Source organism: Camelus dromedarius, chromosome 5 (genome assembly GCF_036321535.1).
Source record: "Camelus dromedarius isolate mCamDro1 chromosome 5, mCamDro1.pat, whole genome shotgun sequence".
NCBI lineage: Eukaryota > Metazoa > Chordata > Mammalia > Artiodactyla > Camelidae > Camelus > Camelus dromedarius.
Window position 1 is genome coordinate 71,214,593 of NC_087440.1, and position 22,927 is coordinate 71,237,519.

General features: G+C 48.9%; 1 protein-coding gene across 6 annotated transcripts in view; it reads left to right on the forward strand.

Annotated features, from left to right (window-relative positions):
- The window catches only part of ESRRB (estrogen related receptor beta), a 155,777-nt gene that overhangs the window by 112,694 nt on the left and 20,156 nt on the right, over positions 1–22,927 (forward strand). For all 6 annotated transcript variants that reach the window (XM_064486141.1, XM_064486142.1, XM_064486140.1 and 3 more), the window contains one exon: positions 7,143–7,259. In XM_064486141.1, coding sequence (XP_064342211.1) covers positions 7,143–7,259 — 117 coding nt within the window. The remainder of the gene's footprint in view (positions 1–7,142; positions 7,260–22,927) is intronic.

The following is a 22,927-nucleotide window of genomic DNA, read 5'->3' on the forward strand; positions in this document are numbered from 1 at the left end:
GGGCACGTGGACAACTTTGCAGGTGGCTGGGAGGCCCCTTGAGCAGCTCCTTAAGATGAGGAGGAACAAGCAAGAAAGAGGCCCTGGCACTGAGCTTCCTCTGTTCACTTGGGGCCCAGATGCAGGCTCGGAAGGAAACTCCCTGCGGAGAGGGGACAGGGGAGGGGTGATTGATGGGTTATCCTGCCTTGGACCGCCTCCAGGCCTTTTGTCCTGGAGAATGAGGCAGGCAATCCTAGGGGACAGAGACTATGATGGGGTGCAGAGACAAAGCCAGGAGTATGTGGGAGCCGGGAGTGGGGTGCTGTTCAGCCCTGCCACTCACCAGCCAGCTGACCTTGAGCAGGGTCTGGAGTCCTGTGGCCTCAGTTTCCTCATCGGTACAAAAAGAGTCAATGAAACCCACAAAGCATTGCTGTCTGCAGGGCACTGGGGGAGTGAGAGGAAGAACAAAGCACAGTTCCTCTTTCCAGAGGCACAGGCGGGGTGCAAGTCAGGTGAGACACAGAGCCGGACAGACCAGGGAGGGCTTCCCAGAGGAAGGGACATTTAAGCAGGGGTGAAAAGTGAACATGCCTCGCAGAAAGAACAGCAGGAACAGGCCCACAGGAGTTGAGTGTGCTCCGCTCAGGAAGTGGGGCCAGTGGTAGGTGACGGGCTGGAACAGAGCATGGGACCGGATGTCAAAGGGCGTCACAGGCCGTGTTAAGGAAGAATGGAGTGTAATAACTCCCTCTCAGCTGTTTCACCTGGTTTAGAATCCCAACATTATAATTTCTTAGTTGTGTCAACTTGAGCAAGTTACTTAGTTTCTCTGGACCTTAATTTCCTTGTCAATAAAATGGGACTAATGGGGCTGATAAATAGTTCCAGCTCCTAGAATGTTCTTGCAGAAATTAAATGAGACATGCATGTAAAGTGTTGAGCTTAGTGCCTGGCATATGATAACCATTAAATAAATAGTAATTGTTATTTGTTATTTATGCTTGGCAACAGGAAGCCATTGAAGATTTTTGAGCAGACAATTAATCAGATCTCCTTTTAGCAAGATAATCTCCCACTTCCAGACCATCTTCCCTATCACTGAAGTGGGAGAGTCTAGGGTCAGGCAGACCAGTTAGGTGATTTTAACAGTCCAGTTAAGAGATCTAGTTAACAGTCCATTTGGAAGCATCCAAACCAGGGCAGCGGCAGAAGGGTTAAAAGGAGAGGTTAGGATTTTGAAAGTAGATTCAGTATAAAAAGAATAGTGACTGGATCATGAGACTGGCTCCTGGATTTCTAAGTTAGCCTACTAAGCAATGGTGAGGCCATTAGAGGGAAAGAAACCTAGAAAGAAGAATTTGGCTGGTGGAAGGGGGGCAGGCAAGGAAGAGGGGTTGGGATAATGGATGAAATCTGAGACATGCTGAGTTTGATCAGTTCACAGGCCTTACCCTGGACAGTTGGAAATACGAGGCTAAACCTAGTGGAATCCAAGAAGGGTTTTCGGTCCAATGAGATCTTCTAGGGCAGTGGTTCTCAAAATGTGGTCCCCAGACCACAGCACAAGCTTCACTAGGGAGCTGGTTAGACATGCAAATTTCAGACCTGCAGACTCTGAGGTCCTGGCGGGTGGGGCCCAGCAATCTGATTTAATAGGTCCTCCAGGAAAGCCTGTTCCAGGGAAAGCTGCTCTGTTCTGGTTTCTTCCCACACACTTCCCCCCTGTTTGTTTTGGTTGGTTTTTACATTGAAGGCTTTTCATAAACATATCGGTAATCCTTGGCTGTCTTAGATGCAAACAGGGCTAAAAAGCGTAGAAGGAGCTTTCCTTTGGCTTATCTTTATCTGCTGGTCTTTCCTCTGATGCTGTTTGTTTTTCCAGAGAAGAACACTATGAATTCCTATCTTCAGGCTGGTGGAGTGGGGGGTGGAGGGTGGGTGTGAGGGGGTGGAGTGTACATCTGGCTGCTAGAATTCTGAGAGTGGGCTGGGGGAGTGAGGCTGGGCAGTCTCACTGTTCAGTGTGCAGGATTCAGTCATCTTCTTTTCAGCTTCTGCTTCCCTTCTGCCCTCTGCTGAGCCTGGGGTCCCTAAGTCCTGACTTCACCTGCATATAATCTCCAGACATTAAGTTGGCTTCTCTTGTGCAGGATGCGGGGAGATCCTTGGTGGCCACATGGAGTGGCAGCTAAGTACTCCTTAAATACAGACTTCCAGCAAATTCCCGCTTTCAGTCCCGTACCTCACTCCGTCTTCTGCTGTGTCTTCAGCGCCTGAGGCTTTTTGAGGTTCTGCAGTACAAACTGCTTATTTCATATCTGGAATCCCCTCTTTGGGTACTTTGGTTTGGACTTCCTGCATTCTTCTGTAACAGTTCCCACTCCCGCGCTGGCCTTTACCAGGCTCTCAGGAAGGCATGCAGACATGTGTTCCGTGTGCTTGATGAGCGAGAGGTCCATGGAGGCATTTAGCATAGGAAAGTTATTAACATCCCTCCGGGGACAGCATGGAGGGTAGAGTGACCAGAAAGGGCAGTGGGGACGAGAGGAGGCAGGTACATTAGAGGTGAGGCAAGAGAAGATGGGCGTGGGAAATAGCTGTGGCAGAAGGGGATGGAGGCAGTAAATGTCAGAGAAGTAAGATGAAGGACCTTAGAAGTAAAGGAGAGGGAAGAATCCAGAGTACCACCTCAGTTTCTCACCTAGGTGGCAGCTGGCTTAGTGATGGCTTTGCTGAGGCAAGGACCACAGTAAGAGAGAGTCTGGGTAAGAACGGGTTCAGCTGGAGGATGTGTGAGGAACCCAAGGGAATTCCAGGCAGGAATATTCAGGAGGCAGGTGGGTATAAGGGTTTGAAGCACAGACAGTGCATCTTGCTACCCGTCCTTGCTAGTTACGTGAGCTGAAGCCAGTGGCACAAATGAGATCATCAGCTGGAGGGTAGGGAGGAGGGAAGGGTGGACAGTGGACCACACAGAGATGAAAGGGATAGTCTCTGGAGTGAGATAAATAAGGGAGTGAAACCAAGTGACTACCAGCCCAGCCCTATCACTTCAGAGCTGAAAACGGTGGCCATTTGGGCTCTGATGTTAGCCCACGGCCTCTGAGCCCGTAAATTCCTCAAGAGCCCTGTTAGCTCTGCAGCCCCTATCCCTGAGCTCCAGGGAGAGGACTGCCCGCTTCCCTGCAGCTGTTCTAGGACAGCTGATGGGGACGCCCCTGGGCTTTCCTTCCTGGGGCAGAGGATCAAAGAGAGTTGGTGGTGGGGATTTCCCCTCCACCTCGAGGTCACACTGAAACTGGGTCATTCCTCGCTCCCTCCCACAGCCACACGCAGCATCAGCTCTGAGGTCTCTCTATGGGACCCTGATCTTAATGTTCTTAAAAGGCAGAATGGGTGGCTAGCCTCAGGTCTGACACCTAGAAATGACCTATCCCGGAGTCTTTTGGCTATATGAGCCCTGGAAGCTCTGTTTGGATGCAAAAATCAGCATGATCACTTTGATTGCTTACTACCCAGTGCGTGCACTTCACTAAGCCTTTTATGTGCTTTCTGTCACTGAGTCTACAGGACTTTATGAGATGGAAACATACTGTGCCCATTTTACAGATGTGGAAACGGGCCCAGAGAATTTGGGTGACTTGCTTGAGGTAGAGTCTGTATATGTCTGTACTAGGCACACTCCCAGGTTAGAACTCTGAATTTGCGCTAGTAGTTGGCTGTGTCCCTGTCCTGTGAGAGCCCAGCCCCAACCCTGCCACTCTGCTGGTGAGAATGTGTGTGTATAAGTGTGTGTGTGTATGCGTGCGTGCACATGCATGCGCGCATACCACAGACACCCATCCCTGCTCCTGCGCTCTCCTAGACTGCCCTCCAGAGACCACAGGAATTCTGATGAATTAATCTCATCACTTTATCAAGGAGGCACTTACAAAAATTACAAGGCAAGGCCACCAGCCTGGCTTTGCTGGCAGCCAGCCGCTGGGGCCATAAAACAAATTGAAAGGAACAAAAATAAATAAATAAAATTAGATCTCTCTCTCTCTCACACACACACACACACACACACACACACACACACACACACACACACACACACACACAAAGGGTCAAGAACATCCCTAGGTTCTTGTTAATGCTCGGTCTCTTATCCTGGGAGAGCACCAACGCCAAACCAACAGACAGTGACCCCTTGCTGGGGCGACAACCCTGCGAAATCTGGGATCCATCCTTCAAGGGATTGGCAGGCTGGCCGAGGGGCTGAGACCAGTGAGCGTGAAGGGTTAGCCGCCTGCAAGCGGTATCTCAAGGCAGCCCGAATTCCCATGCCAGAAGGCCCCTGTGAGCTCATGGCCCAGTCATGCAGAGCAGAACCGGACCACCTGGGTTCAAGTCCTTGCTCTGCCTGGTCCTAGACTTGGCTCCGCTTTCTTATCTGTAAGGTGGAGAGGAAGCTGTTCCCTCCAGCGCTGCTGGGAAAATTAAAGATTCAGTACATGAGAAGTAGGACCACAGCTGTTAGCTCTCAGTGTGCACTGAGCACCTGCCGTGTGCCAGGCCCTGGGACTGCGGAGAGGAGCTGGTCTGGGAGCAGGAGACAGACAGTTACAACACAGGTGATGGAGAGAAGGAGCACCTTCCCCAGGGGGATCTGGAGGTGCGGCAAGGAGGTAGAGGGAGCAGAGTGTGCTTATTCTAAGCAGCAAAAGCCTGGGAGCCCAGGAGGTAGCGCTGAGTTCCAGGAACTGATAATTATGCAGACAATGGGGATGTTGAGGCTGGGGTGGGGGTGGGGGGTGGGTGGGATAGGAGCCAGGGCCAAATTCTCCAGAGCCTTCCAAGCCAGGATGGACCTGGATGAATTCGTTGATGTATGGGGTTTCCTCTCTGCTTCTCTTTTTAATTTTACCACACTTATGTGAATACTGAAATTATTTCCCGAGAAGTCACATGAGCCAGAGTGACCTAAGAAATGGTTAGAGTTAGATACTAGAGGTAGGGGCTCACAGAATGTTTATTCCTTCCCCTTTCTCTTACTTCCTTCCTACAGCACAAAGGATGACCTCCAGCCCCGGTCCCTGCAGAAAGGTGCTGCTGGCTGGACTTCAGAGAGAGAGGGAGAGAGGGAGAGAGGGAGGGAGGTATCTGTGAGGTACCCCAGGCAAATCAACCTCTGTGAGCCTCAGTTTTCTCACCAGCACAAAACGAGGATCAGAATACTCACTGAGCTGTCGTGAGTACTCAGTACAATTAGGCACCGTGTAATTGGGGCTCCATAATTTCATCACTTCTAAGCACTTCATCAGTAGTGGAACCTGGTTCATGCTTGTTCTCAGAAAATCCAATGGTAGGTGGTTTCCAAATGCCACCCGGGGAGGCTGAGGCTCAGGGACACCTGAGAACAGCCCCTCCTCCCCTTCCTCTAGACACCTCATTTTCTGGGTTAGCACAAGCTGTCCCCCAGCTCCTTGTGGGGGTGCAGGGGTGGCACAGGGGCTCTCTGTGGCCTTGGGTAACTCACCTCAGCTCCTCGAATCTCGGTTTCTTGGTCTGTGAAATGGGGCACTGGTGAGTCCCAGAGGATTGGGAGAGCTGAGGCAGATCATGCACATAGTTGGTGTACAATAAAGGTGGCCATTATTATTGCTAAGGTGGACGGGTGATGTGGGGAGATCCTGAGGACAGGCAAGCCTGAAGCTGCCCCTTTGAGCCTTGTCCCTGGGTTGGGAGTGGCCTTTCAGAGGCTGCTCTGTACCAGGCAGCGTCCTAGCTGGGTGAGCTGGGCCAAGGTGGGTAATCCGGGCAGGCAGCATGCTGGGCTGTCACTTCTACCTGCCCCCTAAGGAGGTGGGGACCCGGGTCGGAGTGGGGATGGAAGGCTCGTACTAGTTTGGAGTCTGTTCTCGGAAAACCACAGATTCAGTCCCACCACACTGACTGGGATGGCGGCAGAGGAGACAAAATAAAAACAAGACAGCACTGTGGTCCACTGTCCTGCACTTGCATCTTCCTATTGCCTCCCCTTCCTCCAGCATCACCAATTCTACTCCCTCTTCCCCTCCCATTGCCTTTCCTTTGGCCTCCAGGCATGTGATAGATGCACAGTGCACATTTGCAACATGAGTTTAGGCAGCTAAGAATGCACAGGACTGAGGCCCCTACAGTAGACAGGCAGCTGGGGCCTGTCCCCACCACCCTGTCAGCCTTCTCAGGAAGAGACACCGAAAAAAGGCAGCGGCCTCCCCAGAGCATTTGAAGGTCAAGCTACATAAGACCCGTACAGTTACATTGCTTGTAACCCATCTGTAAACCTCAGGCTTCTCATCTGTAAAATGGGGACGGTAGTATACCTACTTCATGGAATTGCTATGAGATTCAGTAGATTATCCATTCAGCAGGTTTGCCTTGCACGCCTCTGTGTGGCAGGGGCTGACCTCAGGGCGACAGAGATTTTGTGGTGAACAGCACACACTCTTGCCCTCATGGTGCCCACAGCCCACTGGCGTCAGGTTCATGGAAGCTGTTATTATCACCCGTTTAAGGGGTGACATGGAAAACGAATCACATAGTCCCTCTGCAGCAATGAACCAGTTCACACTGATAGGGCTTTACAATATTTAAAGCAGTTTTAAATACATGATCTTGCTTAATCCTTCATTTAGTAGATATCATGTTTTGAAGATGAGGAAACTGCTCAGTGGTAGGAAAGATTTTCTCAAGGTCAGCAAAGCTGGGTGGCCTGGGCCTCTGCTGTGGGATGTGGGAGGCAGGCCCTGGTCCCTGTGGGCTCAGAGTTGCCAATAGGCTTTTCCCATGAGCTGGGGCCCCAGCTGCAGGCAGAGGGCCCATGGGCCACACTGAGGTTCTGGTCAGCACTGGGATAAAATGCCAGCTCAGTGAAATTTGATGTCCCAGTTCAGTGATGGCTTCAAAACTGTGGCTGCCTGGCCCACCTGACCCTGGCACTGGACTCTATATGTAAGAGAGATGGAAACACTCTGAGCACCTCGGAGCACCTTGTACTTTGAGAACCACTGCCCTGTGGGAACCTCGGGGCTGGGGAAGTAGTCGTCCAGCTGGCTAGTTCCCATCCAGCCTCTGGCCAGTGGGTGGGGGCCCTGGACAGCACCTGGCAACCCTTCTGTGTCTGGTTACAGGGAACATTGAATACAGCTGCCCGGCCACCAACGAGTGTGAGATCACGAAACGGAGGCGCAAGTCCTGCCAGGCCTGCCGCTTCATGAAATGCCTCAAAGTGGGGATGCTGAAGGAAGGTAAGAGGCCCCGCTTAGCCGCGCAAGGCGGAACCCAGGCTGGGACCTGGCGAGGCTCTTCTTCCCAAGGGGAGTCTCAGATCCCTGGGAGATGCCAGCAAGCTGTGGACCTTCTCCCAGGGCAGGGCACAAGCACAGGGGTCTGTGGGGTCCTCAGACCCTACCAGACTCTCTGTGCAGCCCAGGTGGAGGCCCCGTCCCCGGGGCACCCATCTCACACACCCTGCAAGCAGGTATACAGCCTCCAGCCCCCACATAGCTCTCCACGCCCTCAGGAGGGCATTTAGGGGCAGGGAATGGAAGTTCTCTGTGAAGGATCCTTTGGGGAATGGCGACCCTACTTGGGCGTTAGGAAGCTGGCTTGGCGCTCTGGGGAGGGCCCTCCTCTGGGGTCAGCCTCCTCTCCACCCGGGGAAGGAAAACTTGAGATGCCTTATTACCCCTCAGTGGCCCATGGAGTGTGGCAGTGCAAAGACATTAAGGCCCAGAATGACACATCACGTACCCTTCACCTGCCAAGGACGGCCTCTGCTTTCCAGCAGGTGCTCAGGACATGGCTGTCACCTGGAGAACGTTTCCCCTCCCCGGTTCCCTGTCCCCACCGTCCTCTCTCTTCTTGTTCCTTTCTCTGCCTTTTGCCTCCCTTCCTCCTCTAGAGCTGTGCCGTCCGACATGGCAGCACGAGCCACGCCTTCTAAGTGTAAGGCACACACGCGATTTTCAAGACATTTTAAGATGATAAAAAGGAGTATAAAATATTGTAATAATACTTTTTTAAATGATTTCATGTTGAGATGATAGTATTCTGGATATGCTGGGTTAAACAAAATGCATTGCGACATTAATATCACAAGCTTCTTTTTACCGTCTTTAGTGTGGCTACTGGAACATTTAAAGTGACCTGTGGCTTCGTTATTAGGATAGCTTTCCGTCTCCATCACCTTCCCTGTGGATCTGCTCAGGGTGATGACTTTTGTTCAGTATCATTTTTGGAGATGGGTGTGTGTGTGTGTGTGTTTCCCCTTCCCCACCTTTCAAGGTAGCCAGTGGCAATACTTATAGATGAATTTTCATGATTCTGGGCCCTGGGATCCTTCCAGAAATGGGAGGAGGCAGGACAAGAGGTGTGTGCTGGTGGTCAGATTATCTAATCAAGAGGGGCTGGGAGGAAAGGGGAAGGGGTGGGACTGGAATGCTGGCCTTCACTGGAAGCTTCTGGAGCCCAGCCCAGCCTTAAGAGCCCTGAGGCACTCGTTCCATCCCCCCTTCAGGCACCCTCTGGGAAAGAGGGTTCAAATTTAAGATGCTTTGTCAGTAGGACAACTCAGATGTTGTAATGTGGAAATCAGAGGCCCCTTCCCTCCATTTTCCATTCCAGGTTCCCCCCTTCCCCTCAGCTCGGCCTGGGGTCTGCACGTGTAAAACAGAAACCCTTGAAGCAGTTGTTCAAACACCCCTGTGTCCACGTGGCATGTTGGCCTTTGAACTGCATTTCTTACTCATGACTTCATGTAACCCTTCTGAGATGGAGAAGGCACTCTGCTCTTAGACACGTGCCAGCTGCTCCATGCGGAGGGGTGGGGTATGGACCGAAGAAACAGCCCTCTTTCTAGATTAAAAATGGGCTGTATTGGAGCTACTGAAAGACTGTGTTGGTTCATTTTGATTCTACCCAATTTGGGTCTATCCTATTTAAGGTGTGACCCAAGCTAGTGGCTGAACCAGGTCCCCTGACTCCTACACCAGATTCTTTCCGCTCTCCAGAGCATCCTGGGCTTCACAAATGAGGAAACTGAGGCACAAAGGCCCTCAGAAGTGTGCCTTAGTGCTGGTCTCTCAACTTTCCCTCTGTGTGCTGCTGGGGACCAACCTGAGGCTTTCTAGACCTTGGAGAGATTCCTTGCTCTTAAGTTTGTAAGGATGGGAGCTGCCACCTTGTTCTGGGAAGCAGGGTGTAAAGACACTGACTCAAGGGGTGGGGGCAGCTATCCAATGGCCTTTCCTGGTTGGAGGGTGTAGCTTCTCTTGGCTTCCTTACTTCACAGCATCGGAGGAACATAATGCAGAGGAAGCTGATTGCTATCAATATACCCCTGAATTTGAAGAGTGACAAAATTGAGTCCTAACAGGGTTGGGGTGAGATGATTCTCCCACCATCAGTCACATGTCGGTTTGCCGGGAGCTGGTCCCAGAGCCTGGAGCTTCTCCGTGCTCTGTGCTCTGTGCTGCATCTGCTCTTCACGGAGGCATGGGTCAGGGATGGGGAGGCTTTCAACCCCAGGCCACCTCCCCTCAACTCCAGGATTGTGAGCTAAAGAGCAGGGGAGGAGAAGGGAGGTGAGGAGAACGTAGGGACCGCCACTCAGAATTCCTGGACCATCTTGCACCCTTGAATGGAGTCTCTTTAGGGACTACCCAGTGCTGGGAGGAGAGTAGAGGAACTTCCTGATGGCCCCCCAGAAAGGGGGAATGATGAAGGAGATCCGAAGAGGCAGAGAAGCAGGTGGCCAAGGGCACAATCCATTGGCGGCAGCAGCCCAGGCACCCCCACCAGCCACTTAAAAGGAGATGGATGCTGTGTGTCCCAGGATGATGGTTTAGGGTGTTGGGGCATGCGGGCCCAAGAGAAACATGTCTCAGGTAGGGAGGACATTCAGGGTGGGCCCTAGTGTTGACCACTCCTGCTGTAAATAAGCCTTGGTTTTGGCCCAGGATGCAGGATGCAGGATGCAGGACTGGTGCAGATCAGCCTCTAACGAGGGCGTCCTTGGCTGTTGGCAGAAGCCAAATGCACCTGCTGAGGTGAACTAACTGGGGCCCAGCCTGAGAGGCCCCCCCAGGAGCCCTGCCCTAGGAGGAGGGGCAGTCACCAGAATATTCCCTTCCCTGGCCCTGTACCTCCCCCAGAGCTAAATTCAAAGTGGGGAAGATGACAGAAAGGCTCTGAGCGCCTCCATTTAGTTCATCTTGTCCCTGCAGTACAGAGCCTTGGCCAGATCCCGGGATCTGAAGCTCCACGGGGACTGGCCCCTTAGGAGGAGCGTGCCTCATTGAGGAGCCTGGGTCCCTGCCAGGCAGGGGCTCTTGGCAGCTGCCCTGTCTCCTGCTTCTGTGTGGGTGCCTGCTTCCCACCCCCTCCATATGCAGGAGCCCAGGCCCCCAGGCTCCCTGCCTCCTTCCGTCTCCCTCAGACTCTGACCTGACTCTGAAATGCAGGCTCCAGCCTTCCCTGGGGCTGCTCCCCATCTTTAAGTTTCCACGGTGGGCCTTGGGCATTGGGGAGCCAGGGGCTGGGGTCCTGGGTCTTCCAGTGGGAGGGGGCTGGGGAAGGGGAGAATGGAAGGCCGGCTTCCGCCTCCTCCCCATCTCACCAACACATCAGAACCCCGTTTCCCTCTTCCATCCAGCAGCTCTGGACACCTTTCACAGCTTTTCCTTTAAGTAAAATGACCTGAGAGACTGCCCTGTGATTTTGGGGGCCCAACAACTGCCAGGGAAAAGGTCAGAAGTGGGGCTTTCTTTGGCTGCCTCTGCTGAGGCTGCTAGGGGCTGTGGAACATAGGTGATGTCCAAGGGTCCATCTCGCATCAAGCAAATCCAGTGTATGAAAAATCTGTACTTTCAGGGGAAAAGCGATTGTTCTCTTTATGAGAAACTGAATACAAAATCTGCTCTGGGCTGGGAATCGGTGCCTGTGTTCCCCTCGTGGCTCTGAGATATCCTTGCTGTGTATATCATTTCTCACGGGCCTGGGCGACCACCTCTTCACTTGGAGAGCAGGGGTGGCTGAAACCTGCTCTCCATCACCATGTCAAGGTGAAGACCAGATGGGTCAACTCCTTGGTAAGATGCACTGTGGGGCTGCTTTAAGATGTCAGCTTCCTGGGCACATTAAAAATACTATTTGATTCAAACAGGCTCGTTTGCGCTCAGCTTTTCAGCAGCCCAGCCATTGTGTTAGATGGTGTCCAGGTGTCCTGGCATCCTGGTGTCCAGCTGCCCTGATTTTCCTCCTGGATTTGCTGGAGGTGGCATTCACCTTGGGTTGACCCCTGTCTGGGGTCTAAAATGAGGATGAGAGGGTCCCTTGGGAGGATGGTGGAGAGGCTCTCCCCTGACAGGTGGGGTCTGCAACCTGACTAGGGTGTGGCCTGACAGCTTCTAAGCCAGGAGAACCTGGAAAACCATTTGCAGCATTCCACAGGCACCCCCATGTCTGTGATTTCAGCAACTCCCCCTACACAGATTGTCCCTGCAAACTTCTCCTTACCTCACTTCACCTCCCTGAGGCCACCAGCCTCCCGGTCCCGCTCCATTTCCTCCTCCCCTCAGCCCCTTGCCTGCCTTTCCCCAAGTGTTTTCTAAAAGATATTTGATTTCAGTGAAGGCCAGGCTGACATCCGCGCAATATGCCCTCACTCTCTTTGTGCTTGTTGGGAAGGCAGAGGGCTCCTCCAGGGACTCTGGGTAATTGGGTTAGTGGCCAGCTCATGTCAGGAAATTAAAAGGAGGCCCCGATCAGGTTCCCGCTGCATGGGATATAATGGCTTTGTATTTATAGAGTATCCCGCCTCTAGCCAATGCCAGAAATACCACTTGCCTGGCCCTATGCAGGAAGAAGGAGGATGAGAGATGACTTGCCTTTAAAAATTCTTTTTCTTCTCCAAAATACATTAGTGTTCTGAAACAAAACAACTCTTGAGCACTTTAGAGAATAGCTTTGAACTACAGCCCAAGAACTCTGATGGCTGTTTGTATCCCCCGAACCACTATGCACGCACACACACGTGTCTGACCGCCCACAAGATCTTCCCATGTGGCCTCACACCTTGGACCACTCAGGCGCGATGACTTGACGACCTCTGGTTGGGGAAGTGTTGATTGAATAAAGTCACAGGAGATGGTCTTGTCTGTGCTGGGCCCTTACTACTGTCCATCAGGGTTTCGGCGTGTCAGACGTTGGATAACAGGTTCGGGAGTCTTACTGGCTGGTAAAAGCCCAGCATCACCATGTATCAGCTCCTTGGGCCGTTCACTTAAACTTCTTTAAGCCTCCCTTTCCTCCTCTCTAAAATGGGAATAATAATAGTGGCCATTTCATCTTGCTCCCGATTCATCAGGGAAAACCCTAGAGTTGTACCGCAAAGTAAGATGTTGGTTATTGATTTGAGAAGCCCCACACTGTGCTACATCTTTGGTTTTCTGTGCTCCAGAAGGCAGTTTTGAATCTCCCAGAGCCTCTGTCCCCACTCCTTAGCTGATGACCCGGCTTCACATTTTCTTGAGGAAATAGAAACAGTCAAGTGGGGAATCTCTAAACCTCCTGCTGTTGAATCCACAAACCTACTGGCTTATTTTGTCCCCCGCCCATTAGAGATATTTCTGTTCCCATCAAAGGTCAGTCTCCCCAGCTTGTCCTCTGAATCACGTTCCTCTTTCTTTATCAAGGACTTTACTCCTATAGTATCGTGTCAGTTTCCAGCCTTGTCAAACTCTTCCTCACTGCTGGATCATTTTCATCAGCACAGAAACAAAATGTAATTTAAAAAACCCACAACTGCATTTTGATTCTTTATCTCCATTCGGCTACTGCTACCTTACCATGCTTCATTTCTCAACCAAACTTCCCCTGAAGAGTTGATAGCAGTTACTATATCCACTTCTGTACCCCATCCACTTTAAAAATACAAACAAAAACAAACAAACAAACAAACTTTCTTAAAAAGTATGCATTGAGTAGATCCAGAAAAATATTTATAGTATATTGTATCAGTTCAGGCAAGGCTAAGCTTCTATACAGAGACTCCCCTCTTCCCTCAAAATAAAAAACTCAGAAACCTGAGCAAGATAGAATTTTAATGCTCTTCCATCTCTCATATAACAGTCCCAAGGGTCAAAGGTGATCCAGAACTGGTTGGCAGCTTTGCCATCCTTCACAAGTGGCTTGTGTTTGTGGACCCAGTTGTCTCCGTCTCCCAGACAGCCAAAAGGAAGACGAGCCTACATCAGATCCTTTGAAGGGCAGGACCCAGACTGGTACAGGTTCCTTCCATTCACAGCCCTTTGGTAGAATCTAGTCACATGGCCACACCGCTCTGCACAGATGTCCGGGAATTGTAGTCTTTAGCTGAGATGCCATATGTCCAGCTAAAACTGTTGATACTGAAAAAAAGAATGACATATTTTAGAGGACAGGCATTATTACTTGCCAAAAACATGGAAAGTAGGAAGAATACTGATATCTCCCACTCAGTGTTAAGAAAAAGACATTTTACCCTTACTTTTGAGGTTCCCTCTGTGCCTGTCCCCACAGTCATCACTTTCAGGGGCAATAATTATCCTGATTTCACATTCTTTTCCCTTGCCTTTCTTTATAGTTTTATTGTATATTTGCATCTCTAAGCATATTTTTTTTTAGTTTTAATTGAATCTTGACTATACATATTCTTCTGCATCTTGATTATTTTAATCAGTATTTCTGAGATGAGTGCTATGGTGCTGTAATTCATTTATTTTCATTTCTGTATTATAGGAGTCAGCCAGATAGTACATATTTTAGGCTTTGTGGGCCAAAAAGTCTCTGTCTTAACTATTTAACTCTGCTGTTGTAATGTGAAAGAGGCCATAGACAAACATGTAAATGAGTAACAGGGCTGTGCTCTGTGAGGTGTTTGATCATTTTCCCAGTTTTTCCACTTTATTTAGAAATCTTTATATATTCTGGTCATTTTATTAGTCGTTTATCAGTTGCTGGTGTTGTAAAAATCTCATTTGTAGCTTTCTTCTTTTTTGGAGTCCTTTGATGAAAAGAAGTTACTAATTTTAGTAAATTGATTGTATCAGTCTGGAGTCAGATAAGCTACCATTGCACCATGAGGTTCTTGTATCAGTCTTTTCCTTTATGGTTTGCACTTTTGTGTCATTAAAAAAAAAATCTTTTCCTAACCTACAACTATAAAGATGCTTTCTTAATCTGCCTTTCTCATGTATGTCTCTGATCCTGCTGGAGGTGACTTCTGAGTGTGATGAGCTGGTGACCCCCAGTCTGCTCCATGAGCACAGCGCCTGAGTTGCCGAACCTGGTACTTCTCTGTCTTCCGCTCACTCAGCCTCTTGGCAGTATTTCAAAGAGTTGGCCAGCCCTCCTTGTAATGCTTTTCTCTTGGCTTCTCTGATACCTCACTTACCTCATTTTCTCCTTACTTCTCTGACCACACTTCAAGGCAAACTCCTCCTCTTCCTGGTCTTTACACTTTTGTGTTATTTGGGACTTGGAACCAGGCTCTCTTCTTCCCCTGCACCCTGCAGGTGATCTTTCCTAGATCCAAGACTAGATCTTAGACCTCATTTTAGATTCCAGTACCTAACTGCCCTACCAGCACCTCCACTTGGCTCCCTTATGAAACATCACAGATCCACCACATCTAAAGAGGTACCGTAGATTTGTCCCACCCCTTCCTCCACAACTCCCAGGCTTCCCCACCTCAGGAATGTTATCCTGATTTACCCCTTGCTCAAGAAAACCTGGAAGTCATCCTGGACTCCTCCTGAGCCAATATCCAAACTATACTTCAGATCATCCCACTTTTCTTCATCTCCATGGCCATGCCTCTGCTCCAGGGAAACACCATCTTTTCCCCAGATCATTGCAACAATTTCCCAACTAGACTTCTGATTCCACTCCTGGTCCTATTTAATCCAATTCCTACAGAAGTCAGAGTCTTTTTAAAACACTAATATGATCCTGTCATTTTGCTTCACATCATTCAGTGGCTTTCCATTGCATTTAGAGTAAATCTAAACACTTTGGTTTTCAAGACCCTGCGTTGTTACTGACCAAGGTTCTTGGACTCCTTAATCAATGGGTCGGGCCAGAGGGCTGGCTTAGGTGGTCTACCTACTCTCTTGGTGGTGCTGTGTGCTGGGATCACCCGCAGTACCCTGCTTTTGCTCCCAGCACCTCAGAAGTGGCAGTTGGGTTTTTGGTCTTTTTGCATCTTGTTCATAATTTGCCCCAGCTGGGCATGCAGGCAGTTATTGTTGGTTCCTTGTAGTTTCTTTGTATTCTGTTGCTTGAGGAGATGTTTGTCAAGGTGCAGGCACTGCAGCAAAGGGTCCCAGGTCCCAGCCTGTCTCAGCGTGAGCCAGCCCTTCCCTACCTCTTCAGTGCCAGCTTGCACGGCTCCTCCGCTGCCCCCTCACTCCTACCCACTCTGCTCCAGCCTCTCCGGCTTACTTTTGATGCTCAAGCATGACAGACTCCTTCTCACCTTATGGCCCTCAGGTGTTTCCCTCTGCCTGGAATGCTCTCGCGTGGCGGGCTCCCCATCCTTCCAGCCTCAACTTAAATGCCATTTCAGAAAGTCCTCTCTTCCCACTTCATTACTTTCTATCATATCCCCTTGTTTAGTTCCTCTTTGGATCTCTCCCAGGGTGAAGTGGTCTTATTTATCCATTTGTTTGTTTGTATACTTGTTTACTCTGATAGAACAACACAAGTTGTTCTTGAATTAGGTACTTACAGATTCTTTTGAAAATCCATTGAAAACTACCATAAAACATATACAAGTACCTACACATAAAATTTTGAAGACAACTTCACAGAGCCTCTGAAGCCCAGCTAAGCAGTTCTCGAAGCCAGATGAAGACCTGTTGTGGCAGAATTGGCCTTTGAGAGGTAGAAAGGACCTCAGGCTCCATCCAGACTCTCGGATAGCAAATTGCTTTTAGTTGGACTGTCAGCCCTAGGGTAGGGAGCGGCTGCCTAGTATGCATGACTGAAAGGCTTCTTAGGCAGTGCCTGGGATCAGTAGGCAAGAGTGCCATGATTGATTAGCAATGTCTGCCACAGACTGGGAAATGGAGGGCAGTGGCACAGCTGACAGCTTTTTGCTGTGAGTGATCTAGTGCAACTGAGTTTAAATGATTTGCCCAAGGCCACACAGCTAGCAAATAAATGAGTGAATAACAGGTGGAATCTAGTCTCCTTGGTTATTCAAGTATTCCTTCTGAGAAGCCTGTTCCAACTCACTGTAGCTGCCTTGATGAGTAGCAAAGACTATGGCCGTCCCTCAAAGGGGGTAGGAGAGGAAGGGGAGGCGGAGCTGAAGTAGCTTCTCCTGGCTGGGTGTTCAGTTTTAGAGACTTCCTAGCCACTGAGGATGCAGGCATATCACAACACTGCCAAAATGTCTTTGGGGACATGGTGCCCTGGGTGAGAAGGGTCCAGAGGAGGGAGCAGCGCAAGAGTGGACACTTCTTTAATAGACAGAAGGCCAGGACCTCACCACCTGGTACCAGCTTACCCAGCCAGCCTGGAGCAGTTGGCACAGCTCTGGAATATGGGGTGGCATGTGTGTTTGTCCACCCACATATCTCTCTCTCAGCTTCTCTTGAGTCAGGTGTGAGGCATTCTTCACCATTATAATATGGTGCCAGGATAAGAGGCAGCCCCAAATAGCTGTCCTCTCTGAGAGGCAGCAAGGTGAGCTCACATGTCCCCTAGAAACCCCACAGGACAGGTGGCTGAAGGGAGCCCAGCTTGTGCAGGAGCAGGGCCGGGGTGCCCATCAGCCTGCCCACATGACCTACCACCCCTGGGCTCTCAGGAGTCCAGAGTACTCATTCCACCTTTGGGGTGGTTTTCTCCTCTTTCTAGAGCTGGGTCAGCTCTAGCTCGATAGCACTTATAGGCAGAGAGTCAATCCCTAAATCTCCTGGAAGGAACACTTGTTAGATCAAAGTATGGTATAAAATAGGTCCAGCGTGGGGCTCCCGAGACCTGCAAGTAATCAGAATCATTTACAGGAGTTTTACAAAATTATCCATTCCTGGATATCACCCCAGACCTATCGACTCAGAACCTCTAAGTGTAAATCCTCAAGGTCTGTGTAGTTCAGCGGTTTTCAGGGTGTTCTGATGATCATACAGGATGGGTGGTCTCAAGTTCAGGGCAAAGGAGACAGGACGTAGAGATTAAGGTTTAGCTCCTCCCGCTAACATTTCCTGGATGCGTGACCCTGAGCAAGTCACCGGAGCTTTCCAAGCCCTCAGTTTGCACATGGAAATAATAATAAGTACGCACTCTCCCTCCCTCAATTTTGTTACACAGAGATGAAATGAGATATGGAAATAGCTTTGTAAACTGTGAAGCATTGCACACATCATTAATAAACCAAGGACATTAAATTGTGTGTATGTGTGGCGGGGGATGGGGGTGGTATTTCTAGGTAAGGGGAGGAGAAGGGCCTTGACCGTGACAACTTTGCAGTGTCAGGACAGCAGCTGTGCAGGGGAGGCAAAGAAGGACACAGGCTCAGAGCCTGCCCCTCTCTGCCTGGTCTGAGCATTTCCTGTGGGAAGAGAAATGTGACAGGGGCAGCGCCTGGGACAGGCTGCAGGCCAGGTGTGGGGCCACGGTTTTCCGAGCTTTAACTGGTTATTTTTAGTGCCTGGAATAAAAGAAAGAAACTTAAACAGCCCCCCACTTCTGCCGCCCCTGCACACTCTATTTTTACTTCCAAAAGGCTGGGCTCTTGTCCAGCTTAGGGAGGACAACTGAGAAGAAAGAGGGGAGGAGGAGGGAAGCAGGAATTATTTTACTTCCATTAAGAAAAAAGTCAGAAGGCCGATCTTATCAAGGCAGCAAGTGGACATCTGATCCAGGACGTGGCGGCTGCCAGCTCTGGCTGCTCTCACGTGCCTGCGGTGGGTTGGAGAGGTCAGCAGATGGGGCATGGGCTTGGGAGCTTTGGGAAGCCCCGCTCCTCTCCTCCCAAGCAGTTTCTTCCCCAGAGCAGCCCCGCAGCTTCTTTACCATTTCCTATGCCTGAGTTGGGAAGTGGGATTGGACACTGCGGATATGGGGACACCGCCACAGAGACTGCTGGGGGTTGGTGGGGGTCCACCTGTGGTCCTGGTTTTGGACAGAGGTGGCCCCTCTGCCTTGTTGGCATATTCAAGAGAGCACCTGTGCTGGCGCTGTGTACCCCTGGGCACATTATGCAACCTCTCTGAACCCTAGTTACTTCAGAGTTTTTGTTTAAGTTACATCTGACCTATAGTAGTTATACTAAGGGGATGTGTTTCTCTTCCCATGAAGAAAGCTGGCAGTTCAAGGTAGACGCTTCCACTTTCAACAGGTAGATGAAAGGAAAGAGATTACCACTGAGTGCCTCTTGCATCCTAAGCACATTGCTGTGTTTCACACATTTTATGGTATTTAATTCCACTAGCCAGAGAAAGGTGAAGTATTTTTTAAAATCTTTTAACAGCTTTATTGAGGTAAAATTCACCCATTTTAAAGTGTACGATTCAATGGTTTTAGGTGTATTGCATTATTTGTTTTTTTAAATTGTGGCAAAATATATACAACAAAATTCACCTTTTAAAAACCATTTGTAAGTGTCCAATTCAAAGGTATTAAGCACATCCACAGTGTTTTGAAACCATTACCACTTATCCAACACTTTTTCATCATCCCAAGCTGAAACTGTATTCATTATACCCCCCTTTTCTCCCCTCCCCCCAGCTCCTGGTAACCTCCAATTTACTTTCTGTCTATTCTAGCTATTTTTAATAAGTGAAATCATACAACATTTCTCCTTTTGTGTCTGGGTTATTTCACTTAGCATAATGTTTTCAAGGTTCATTCGTGTCATAGCATGTATCAGAACTTTATTCTTTTTAATGACTGAATAATATTCTATTGTATGTATAAGCCTACATTGTATGTTAGTGGATAGTTGGGTTGCTTCCACCTTTTGGCTATTGCGAATAATGCTGCTGTGAACATTGGCATATCAGTATCTGTTCCAGGTCCTGATAGCGAATCTTTTGAGTATAGACCTAGGAATGGAATTGCTAGGTCACATGATAATTCTGTTTAGCTTTTTGATGAATTGCCAAGCTACTTTCCACAACAGGTGGACCATTTTACACTTCCACAAGTAGTTAAAAATTTAATTAACCTTTATTTTGAGATAATTGTAGATTCATATGCAGTTGAAAGAAATAATATAGAGAGATCTTATGTACATTTAACCCAGTTTCTCCCAATGGTAACATCTTGCTGAACTGTAAATGCAATGTCACAGCAGAATATTTACCTTAATAAAGTCACGATACTGAACAGTTTGAAGGTGAAGTGGGGTTTGTTTTGTTTTGCTTTGCTTTTATTGACGTATAGTTGGTTTACAATGTTGTGTTCATTTCTAGTGTACAGCATAGTGATTCTGTTATACATGCATGCATATTCCTTTTCATATTCGTTTTCATTATAGGCTATTACAAGATACTGGATACAGTTCCCTGTGCTATACAGTAGGACCTTGCTGTTTCTCCATTTTCTATATAGTAGTTACTATCTGCAAATCCTGAACTCACACTACGTGCCATCTACAATATTTTAGATACTTTACAGATACTAATTCATTTAATCTTCACAATAATTGAGATATGTATTATTATATATATTATCCCATTGTACAGGTGCAGAAGTTGAGGCAAAGAGGGGTGAAGAAACATGCTCAAGGTCACTCAGATAGGAAGGGATAAGTCAAGCCTGACCTTGAGGCTAGTGTTTCTTTCTTCTGCTTTAGAGGCACAGACCTCTCTGGGCCTCCGCACTGTTGCTACTTTTAAAACAGTCACCAGGCCAGGTAGCAAGCCACAGCTGGGGAGGCCCTGAGTGTCTGCATCCAGACTTGATAATGGAGCATCTCTGCATCGACTTGCTTACTCCCTCTGTTCACACTGTCCTCCCCTTCTTCCTTGCGAGGGTGACCAAGCACAGCCCACCTCCCCACTGTCTTGATCAGGGCCAGAGAGGTACAGATGTCCCCTAGTAGGGCCACCAAATAGGATTTTATGAAGGAACTATTTACAGAGGATGAGTGGGGTTGAGGGAACCAGCCAGAGGGGGTGACACACCCCAGGACTGGTAAAAGGAGAGAGCTTTTAATAATCTCAGTCTGGAGAGACCAGGGATGAGCTGTTCCAGGAAGCCAGGGAGAACTGGGGCTGTACTTGAGGTCAAAGTCATGCTTCTGCTCAGCAGGAAGTGGGGAAGAGGGGCTGGAGTTAGGAATAAATACCTCCGTCCCTGCTTTCTGACCTTCTGTGGTGGTGTCTCCAGTGCCTCTGGCTGGAAGATAAGAGATCCCAGGTGAGGGGGCAGGGCAGACAAGAGCTGTGTGTGGAACTGGAAGAGCCAACTGAGAACAGCCAGCCTGGCCACCAGCACAGAAGGCTGCTGGTAAGGAAGCTGACTCCAGTGGCCTCAGGGCAGGATCCTCCTACCAGCAAGGAAGGAGGCTATTCTCAGCTGAGGCCGCACAGATCGCAGCAGGGTGCTCTGAGGCACATTGAGACAGAATTCTAGGTGAATGGTCCCCGATGGTTGTGCAATGTGCCCCTGGCATTGGGTCTCTCTGCTGCCTTTCTTCTACCACAGAGACTCTGAGCTCTTTGAGAGACATAGGATGACATAGGAGACAGAGTGGTGGACAGCCTGGGATCTGGAATCAGAATGCATCCCTTCCTACGTAGCTTTGACAAGTTACTCTACCTCTCTTAGCCTCACTTTCCCCATCTGTAAAATAGGATAATAATAGAAGCTCCGTCAGAGGGTTGTTGCAATCCTGAGGTGAAGTAATATACCTACACTGCTTAGAGCGGGGGCAGCACCAGGTAACAACTGGTCAGTAGAGGTGAACTTCTGCTTATACGTGTGTCTATTGGATTTAAGGGGATTACTATATTGACCAAGAAGGGGGACAGGTCCTTATCTGGTCCTGGGCTCAGCTAAAGGACTCAGTCTCCACAGGTACATGCATTCTTTTTAGTAGTCACGACACGTTAATGAATACTTAAATGCTGAGGGATTAAACAGTGTTGAACAGCAGTGAACACAAAGGATAAGTATTTATTATAGTATTTGGAGATCTGGTACAATTTACATGAGAGTATTATTGATGCTTTCTTAAATTCAGAAACTATCGATAAGGTGATACAATCTGATCATCCTGGACAGTAATTGTAAGTTAATTAGTATTTTAATATGCTCCCTGAGCCTAGTTTTTAGATATTTCGCTAATATAAGGACATAAACAACAAGGCAACACTCATTTCAGGTTCAAGTCCCCTCCTTTATTTTTTTCCATTTGCTGTCTGTAAGACTTCAGCATCCTAATTTGAGAAGTAATTGCCCATTGTATCAGCGAAGATTGCTTTCTGCTGCAAGTTACAGAGAACTTGACTGCTAGTGGCTTAAGCATTGATAAATGAGATTGATTTCTTTGCCGAACAAGGAGTCCAGAGATGGGCGAATGCTAGCACTACGTGGGCAAACCAGCCACAGTGGCAAGGACCTGGGCTCTTCCTTTCTTCTCTGGTGTTCTTTGGTGTCCTCACATGATTACCTTATGGTTGCAAGGTGGTTGCCACAGTTGTGGGCTTTACCCTCCAAGTCAGGGCAGGAGAAAGGCAAAAAGCTGTAACAACCATGTCAGTCTCTTTTATCAGAAAAGCAAAACCATTCCCAGAAGCCCCCCACTGTGGACATACCTTTATATCCCATTGGCCAGAACCAGGTCATATGACCAACCTTGGTTACCTGAGAAACTGAGAAAGTGGGGAACGGGATTGCTAGGACTGGCTAGGGCTCACTATCTCTCTGAACAAAATCTAGGTTCTGTGAGCATGGAAGAGGGGGAATGGAATAAGAATTAGGTAGACAGCTAATCATGTCTGCCAGACCCAACTGTTAGAATTTTGTGATCCTCTTCTAAAGGATTCATGATACATCACTGCAGCTCTCAAGATGAAAATCCAGTCCATACCATTACCTTTTGGGGAAGGGCTGCTGTTTGTTTACTAAAATTGTGAGCAGCATATTCAAGAAAACATAAAAACATATTGGTAAAGAAGTTAAGCAAAGTACAGAGGAATTCAGACCTCTGTCCACTGTCTCTGCCCTTGAGGGGCTGACTTTTCTCAGTGCAGAGAAGATCACATCAAATAAAGACAAATGCATAGACAATGAGGAGGTGACTGGCCTAAAAACAAATGTAGACAATAAAGGATGCTTGGCTGTGGAAGGAGGGTGTCCAGGGGTTTTCAAGTCCATAAGGGGGTGTCCTGTGGAAGAGGGGATAGTCTTGCTGGATGGGGTGGAGGGTAGGATGTGATCTGGAAACAGAATTTAGCTCAATACAAGGAGAAACTTTCATGACAAATGGGCTCAGTGAATTTCTGGAGGCTGGAAGGACAAATGGAAGCTGGGGAAAGGACCAAATCCCCAGATTCTTCTGTTTGCTAAATCCAAAAGGCTTCATTTAACTGGGCACATCATTTTACTCAGACACTTGATTACTGACCATGGACTGGGTGCTGAGCTTGGGCTGCAAAGATAAGTGTTAAGTCCTTGCCTGGGAGTTTCCCACAGTCCCCCAGGGAGATGGGCGTACAGTGTATTATGAAGAGTCGTTTAGACCAGAGTTGCTGTAATAGAGAATGAGCAAAAGGGAACCCAAGAAGGGTGCGGCCAGCTCTGCCAGGGGTTGTCTGGAGGGGCTTCCCAGTAGAGATAATACTTGAACTGGGCCTTCAAGTGTGCATGCAGGATGTGAACTGCCTTTGGGAGTACTGCAAGCTGTTCGCTTAGGTGG